At 41.2% G+C, this 8,552-nt stretch overlaps 1 protein-coding gene across 1 annotated transcript in view; it reads right to left on the reverse strand.

The window, feature by feature from the left end:
* The window catches only part of ankha (ANKH inorganic pyrophosphate transport regulator a), a 55,462-nt gene extending 49,860 nt beyond the window's left edge, over positions 1 to 5,602 (reverse strand). Inside the window, exons 1-2 of the mRNA XM_084325726.1 lie at positions 5,063 to 5,602; positions 2,684 to 2,900 (exon numbers count right to left, since the gene is read on the reverse strand). Of these exons, the coding sequence (XP_084181852.1) occupies positions 2,684 to 2,900; positions 5,063 to 5,158 (313 nt within the window). The 5' untranslated portion in view covers positions 5,159 to 5,602. The remainder of the gene's footprint in view (positions 1 to 2,683; positions 2,901 to 5,062) is intronic.
* Between the last annotated feature and the right edge of the window lie 2,950 nt (positions 5,603 to 8,552).

Consider the following 8,552-nt stretch of genomic DNA (forward strand, 5'->3'; position numbering starts at 1 on the left):
AGTGGCGCGTAAACAGAATGGTGAAATTTGACCCAAAATAATGACCTTTATTTCCCCTATTTCAGTTGATTAAAAAAGCTTTTGTATCAAAGATTATAAACATGATCAGTGGTGTCGCCAGACCCTGTTTAAATTATTTTAGCCCCTAAAAAGATTTGTTCCAAAAACAAAACATCTCAGCCCCATTATAGGCAACTTTCGCGGGCACGTCATGCTAGCTTGTCAGGAAGGGGGCTAATTAATGCTCCAAAGTTAGGGTGAAATATGGGGTGAAGGGAAAAGCTGGCAGGGCCATTTTCAAAGGGGTCCCTTGTCCTCTCACCTCAAGATATCTGAATGCAAATTAGTTCTATGGGTACCCAAGAGTCTCCCCTTTACAGACATGCCCACTTTATGCTAATTCCATGCAGTTTGGGGGCAAAACCATGCAGTTACTTTGCATGTAATACAAATGCCTATTTCTATGGTCCCTAAACAGTCTTGGAATTGCGTACAGTAAATTGGGTACAGTAGGCTGGGGGGCTGAGACTCTTGTGAATCCAATTAGATTCTAATTGAGCTCAATGAGCTCAACTGTATTCACGTGTGATGTTGTTAGTCCCCATAGTAACCATTTCAATGTAGTGTTTGTACTTTACTGTATACAATGACCTATCGTGACCTGTAGGATAATCACAGCCTCGTGGTCCTTTACAGCCACAAACGAGGGCCGTTTGGAGGCTAGATGACACAGCTTATATATATTTAATATATAAGTGGTATATTTAAAATAATGGGGGTTTCTGAGCCATTTTCTGAACAGAAGTGCTTGCTATCCATTCGCAGAAATCAAGCAGACACCAAATCACGGCATGCATTTTCTAAGGTGTTCTTCAAGGTCTTGGTGTCTTAATGATATATTATTACAAATATGTGTAACAAGTAACAACCCAAAAATTGCTACAACATCTTATGAGACATAATTTTGCATCATTAAGTTTTGTAAGTTTTGTAAGTTTGTACGTTTATTTGTTTATTTTTGTTTACCCAGGGACAGTGCACATTAATCAACATCTTCAGTTTCCACATCAATGTAAATGTGCCAGAATTAGCTAATGAGCTAGTTTTCATCTGTAGTCATAGATATAATATCCCAAGCCTCTATAGTCTATACACTCAGAATTGTAATCATCTTAATAGGAGAGATTCAAAACATAATGTTTATTACATATTAATAGACATAACACATTGACATACAGTGTTGACCTGCATCTCAAAGTATTCTTTAAGATCCCAGCTTTCCAATAGTGTATGTGGCACCTACTGCTGACTTTGACCTTGAACCACCTTGAAAAAGACTTATGGCTTAAGTTAATTAATGAGCCCTTCAATGAGCTTTTTTGTTTTGTTTTGAATAATTTGAGCAAAAAAGGGGTTGCTCCCGGTCCACATTGTCATTGGAAACATGTCTCCATTCCTCTGTCAAAACTCATGGGAGATGAGCATTTAAAAGCTTAAATGATTGTAGAAGCTGTGGATCTTTTATTTTTCATCTGTTCTTTTAATTGTTTTTTTTAATTTTTAATTGTTTTATTAGATGCATCATGCTGCTATTGTTTTTATTGTATGTTTTTGTTGTTATTCTCAGGTCAGCTTATGTTATTATTTATATGTTTTTAGGGGCTGAGAGAGGGCCAGGCCAAAGTGCATCTCATTGCATTGACTTTTAATGTATGTGACAAATAAACTTGAAACTTGAAACTTCAGAGGCAGTCTTTTCTCTTCTTTTTTTTAACCCTTTCACTACCACACTACCAAAGGGTTAAAGATCAAACTTTTGACCAACTTTAGAACACGATATGTTGTATTTGTATATATATACCCTTGGGGGTCCCCCGCCCCAGGTTGAGAACCACTGATCTAGATGAATGGAGGCTCATCTCAACACCCTCCCAGAGTGGAGGAGGGAGAGGATTACAGAGCGGTGTCATAGACTGCGGGAAGAACGAGTTTACAGACATTAAAGGAAGCGGTTGAAGCGCACAGTTGTCATCCTGTGTTACTATCCTCCTCAGTCATACCACTACCTATCTTGCTAATTATGCCTATACTACTATTTGTACTCAAGAGTGTAACACTCGCGTTCGACACTATTTGACGAACAATGCCACTTAGCCTTAGCTCTCCCCTTAGTACTCCAGAGGTGTACTCTTGAATGCCTAGCCCCCCCCCCCCCCCCTCCACACACACCTTCTACTATGAACTATGAACTATGAATCACTAAAGACACTTTTAACTGCTGCTATGACCCACTGTCACCTCCATGGAACGTGCAATGTGTAACTCACTGTGCCTCGTTGTATTGTATATATATTTTTTATCTATTTTATCTTATTTTCTAGCACTCGCTTGTATTTAAATATGTTTAAGTTAAGTGCTGTGTGATTTTTTTTGTGAAGGGTGGACTAGCAAAGTAAGATTTTCATTGTATATGGCAAACTGTCGTTTTTAACTGTGCACATGACAATAAACAATCTTGAATCTTGAATCTTGAAAGGTGTTGTGTACTCCTCCTGCTGACCTGTCGTACACAAATTCGGATAAAAGCGCGACCCGGCGCTAAATGACCAAATAGCTATAGCGTAGATATAAATGTTGTGGCACAAATGCGACGACGGCTTCGTGGTATATATACAGTACATACCTATGAGGATATGAAGAACGAAGGCTATGACCCCCGCTGCCACCATGCAGAACACGGCCTTCCTCCGGTCCCTCTTGCTGTTGACAAACACCAGGCCCACGTTCTTGAAGTCGCTCATGGGTCCCGTGAAGAACTTCATCAGGGAGTAGGCCAGCCCGTAGCTGGCCAGCATCTCAACGGCATCCTCCTTGACTGTGGCTATGCCCCGGTTCAGAGCCTGCGAAGAAGAGATCATGTGATTCAGATTCAGATTCCTTTAATGAGCCCCATATGTGTGTTGTAAAAAAAACACATTGGTAATTGTTACGGCAATTACAGTATATGCATTTTTTTTTTTACATCGATTACTTTTTTCCACATAACATGAATGAATGAATGAATGAATGAATGAATGAATGAATGAAAACTTTATTTAACAGATTGCAGAATGGGTACAATACAGTACGGCTCAATACATACAATTGTTAAGGGGATGCAGACCTGAGAAAGACGTTTGTCTTGTTTCCATCAGGGTCCCCCATTTTCAATTCATATAGACATTTATGACCTACACAACATACATGACATTTATGGCATAGGGACATATAGGTATTTAGTACTGATACATTTGTGACATAGGCGGTATTCAAATATACAGTACTGTTACCCCTAGATCCTGACAGAGTATATACATATGATGGGGAGGGGACTGTACATTAGGAGGGGGTGGGTGGGTGGGAGGGAAATATACATACGGCGGGGAGGGAATATATACATGCGGTGGGGAGGAGACTGTCTATTAGGAGGTGGTGGGGGTTTTGGGCATTTACGGTGGCCAGTTTCGAATTGCAGCCTCCCGTAGGTGCTCCTTAAGGGCGGTTTTGAATGTGGGCAGGGATCCACATTCCTTTACAGCTTTGGGTAGGGCGTTCCACATTGTTGTGGCATAATTGCGAAACATGAGACACGGGACAAAGACAGTGCAGTGAAGGATTCATTTGGGGTGGGAGGGTATGGGGGGGTGACGTGAGGTGAGGTGAGACAGCAGCACATGGCGGGGAAAACAGAGAAGTCCAAATTGGGAATGAAGCACACACACACGAGCACGACGACTTTGCTTCGTCTCGGTCTAAGCTCATCAGGAAAACGACTTCCTTTCCAAGACGAGACCTATACTATACGTGCCCGTGGAGTGATCTGCCCCATGTTAGGATCCGAATCGCTGTGGTTTTGGATTTGGAAGCCAGATTGCATCGGACTCGTGCAAAAGTAATGTTCGTGGCATGATGATGCCATACATAGTATAGACATTGTCAACATGACCCAATGGCTGTATGGGGCCGGCACCGTGACGTGTTGAGCAAGATGTCAGATCACTGCTCCTCATTAGGAGCGGCGTGACATCAACTAACTAAATGAGTCACAGCACAAATAAGACACATTTCCATTTCGCCTCGCCTTCAGAACATCCACCCCAGCTGCCTTTTTTCCATTGCGGAGGAGACCGTGTGCTATTTATACCAGCTCACACGGCCATTACATAAGCATAATCCTAACCTCTCTGAGCCTCAAAGAGTTTTTTTTTTTTTTATCTTTCTATCTGTCCAGTCAGTGTCCCATGGGTGCTAGTAGCAACTCTGCCACAAGATCAGTCATATGGCTCTGAATGCAGGAAGGGGCCTGTCACCCCCGAGAAGAACCACAGCAGATTGACCATGAAAATCAACTACAAGTGGCTACTGTTTTGAATTGGCATAAATCATCCGTAGACATTCGTCTAGGACGGTGCATCATGATATCTAAATAGGTCATTCATACATATCTACCAATAATGAATCAAGCTGCATTATATATAAAGCATACGGGCCAGGCAGGCAGGCAGTGTCCCACCTTTATATAGGGTGGATATGGCACATTGTTGCTTTCGTTATGTAACGGTTCTCTAGCTATTGTTTTGCAAATGCATTACCGGTTTTCCATACTAAATATTTTCCAAATTCCCGATGTTACACGCATGTCCTTCTTCATCATCCCTATTGCATCACACAGTGAGTGGATATATACAGTACCTCTCATCATCTCTGTCAACTAGCTAAGCTAAAACACAAGCCATTCCCAGCAGCAGCACCTTATCCTTATGATGCACTGAGCCGTGGTGTGTGGGGCTAAATAGGGATCGGAATAGCTCATCAAATAGACCGCTTGTCCTACACTGTTCTCTAATCACAAGATCCGAGCTGACAAGCCAAAATAAAAAAATATATATGCCGGCGACGTTAGAGGACAATGTTGACAAGGGCTGTTATTACTATACTAGCCGCTGCTACAATAACGAGAGAGGCACTCTAACCAACAAACGTTCACATTATTTAGAATAATAAAAACCCTATTATTATTTACCTGTTCCCCGAGGTCGATGGCAACATTGGTGATGGCCAGAGGCACCAGAAAGCGGAGGAGAGGCAAATATGGAGCGAGAGATGGAAACTCCACCATAGTACAGCTGCTGCGATGACAGAACGACGAGCATCTGCCGCCTCGGTCTCTTGATTGTATAAAAAAAAAAAAATTCAGATGATCGAGCGGCTATATGGGGGGGGGGGGTGGGGGGGTATGTGCGCACCTGTATTCTAGCGGGATCGGCGCATAGCGGTTATTATAAATGAACGCTAGAGACGCAAAAAAAGAAAAAGAGGCTTCAGCTCGGGACGCTCAGAATCAAATGAGAAGAGGAAGGTCAACGCGAATTCTCGCTGAGCGCATCTTCTTCGCAGGTCACCATCATCAGAGAGGGGGGAAATAAGGGCGGTTTTTAGAGTAAAAGTGTAGTTTAAAAAAAAAATCAAATCTAGAACAGTATTTCCGGGGTAGGTCGCGTTTATTCCGTTTATTCTAGGGTCGTTTTGTCGCTCCTCCTGAGCTGCGCTCCTCTCGACACCCTCCCCGCGTCACAAACCACTGCGCCCCACGTGGGGAGGGATCCCGCGCGTGACGTCATCATTAGTCTCTAAACCTATAGGTCTTGTTGATGTGTGTAATATAGCAATAATAACGATATTCTATTATTGGGGTTAACTTGTGGAACAATGCTGATATACAGTTAAGAATGAGTCATTCGCTTTTGGTTTTTAAGAAAATGGTTTGTAAAGCTATTTTTGAAAACTACAAGGGTGAATAATACTGTTTTTCTGGGTGCTATTTTCTTTTAGAATAGCTACTGTTTTGGAGTCTTAATTTTTGTTAAGAATATAGGACAGGCATATATAAGCATTATGCTTCAGTCTGTACCTTTTCAGTCACTGTAAAATCAAATATTGTTAAATGATGGTGTATATTGTATTGTGTGAGATGATGACCGAATAAACTACTACTACTACTACTACTACTACTACTACTACTACTACTACTACTACTACTACTACTACTACTACTACTACTACTACTACTACTACTACTACTACCACCACTACTACTACTACTACTACTACTACTACTACTACTACTACTACTACTACTACTACTACTACTACTACTACTACTACTACTACTAATATTTCACGGGGGGGAAATCCCAATACCGTCAATGGGTAAAATAAAAACCCATTCTTTATTGTCTTTATTAGCTATGTATAAATTATCCATCAAATATACTATAATCCACAATAGTCAGATATAATAAATCACAGAGAAAATCAAAACAATCGTTTTTTTTACACCCAAAAATGTCAACGGCAGCGGTGCATTATTAAAGAATTATAACGTTTCACACAGTGAGGTGGCCTAGAAAGGTTCTATAGTAGTAGGCCTACTACTTCTGGGAGTGGTGGTATATTAGTAGACTTCAAAGGAGCTATCAGTGTTAATTTTTTACATTGTATTGTGTAGTTTATTGATGTCAGGGACAGGGAGATTGATGATGTTGTATGATGAATTGAAAATTGGGGACCCTGATGTAAACAAGACGAAAGTCTTTCTCTGGTCTGCATCCCCTTAACAATTGTATGTATTGAGCTGTACTGTACTGTACCCATTCTGCAATCTGTTAATAAACTTTTCAATCAATCAATCAATCAATGAACAACTGCATAAATATGATTACTTGGATTAGGCCACGATGAAGCGACAGTGCATTATACTGGCTCCCCCTGGTGGCCAAAGTATGGAAGCAAATGTTTTCCAAGGATGTTCTCAATGGTATTGATATGTGTACCTGCTTTGACCAAGCTTTTTTGGCTGGACCAGGGCCCCGTTCCCCGTACCTGGATAACTGAGTTAGCCGGATAACTTTCGGTGAAGTCTGACTTAAGCCGGACTTTCCGGTTCCCCGAATCTGGATTGTCCAAATCACCATGACAACAGATCCAAAAGTTTGAGCCTGGTCGAAAGCAGGGTTTAAGTTCAAGTTAGCCGGATGAACCATCGCCACGCCCCCGCAAAGAAGTGACAGCGCGTTTCCTGAAATTATTCCCACAGTCTAGGATCTGCATTATACCATTCTGAATTACGTTTTTGTGCTCCATTCTTCCAGAGGGGGCTTTTGAAATGTAAAATAGACCCAAAATGCTGATACTAAATTCACTTTGTCCTAAATAATGCACGTTATATACCGTGGCGCTCGCTCGGTGCGATGTACACATTATGTGGTTATTTTAATTGTAACTGGGATTAAGATGTCTGATGAGATGCGCTGTTTGACGGATTTGAGAAATTGAATGAGCCGTTGACGTCACATTAATGAATGAGCATAAAGAGATAAAACTTCATTCAAAATAAAGAATATTCTAAACACGGGTCTCTCGTTCATTAATGTATAAACAATGAATTTATCCCATCTGGCACAGTGGCGCAGCGGTAGTGCTCAATCCTGGCAACCCGGCGACCGGTGTTCGAAACCCTGTGTTTCCAATATAATTTTTTGGAATATAATATTAATGATTATACGCAAAGGTAGCCTAGTTTTAAGTTAAAATATTCTAAATCTACATGCATTGAGGATGTCATTCTTTATATAGCTCTCAACGTGCACCAAATTGAATTATTCCTACATTGCAAAAGGAAGGAAAAGACTAGGTTTCGAACCCCGGTCGTCTGCGTGAAAGTCAAAAGAAGAACCCGTTACACCACAGTGGAGATAAGTAAAAGATCGACCATACATCAATCAATGGGCAAGAGAGCCGTATCGTTATTCTGTATAACAGTTTAACTAATTATTTTCGCTAGCAAGATCTCATTTGATTATTCAATCCAGCAGGCAAGTTTAAAGAAATATAATCTGATTGATTGAGGTAATGAGGGACTTAAAATTAGCCTATAGATAACGCATTTAACTTGTCGGCGAGGCGATTGAGCCGTACTGCAATATGTTAATAAAGTTTTAAATCAATTAATCAATCAATGCCGCTAGAGAATCAGGATCTCTGCTATCGATACGTGCTGGCTTTTCAACTGAAGCGGCCGCGCGCATTTATCCTGGGTCTCAAGTCTGGTTTGAGTTAACGAGACTGAATCCACCTTCGAGGAACAGGAAAATCCCGGCTTCAAACATCGGGTTAACTGAATCTGGATAATGTGACTCTTGATCGACTTAGTTGAACCAGGTACGGGGAACAGGGCCCTGGTGGGGCCAGCTCCACAGATGCGCTTTCATATTAGTGGTGGTAAATCCTGTTCATTTTATGGACTCGGGTTAGTCTGAGTTTATGATGAATTGAAAATGGGGGACCCTGATGTAAACAAGACGAAAGTCTTTCTCTGGTCTGCATCCCCTTAACAATTGTATGTATTGAGCTGTACTGTACTGTACCCATTCTGCAATCTGTTAATAAACTTTTCAATCAATCAATCAGTCGCTCACTAAAGTGATCCGGTTCACTTGTCACTTGAGTCACTG

The sequence above is a fragment of the Notolepis coatsorum genome (genome assembly GCF_963971535.1).
Source record: "Notolepis coatsorum genome assembly, chromosome: 12".
NCBI lineage: Eukaryota > Metazoa > Chordata > Actinopteri > Aulopiformes > Paralepididae > Notolepis > Notolepis coatsorum.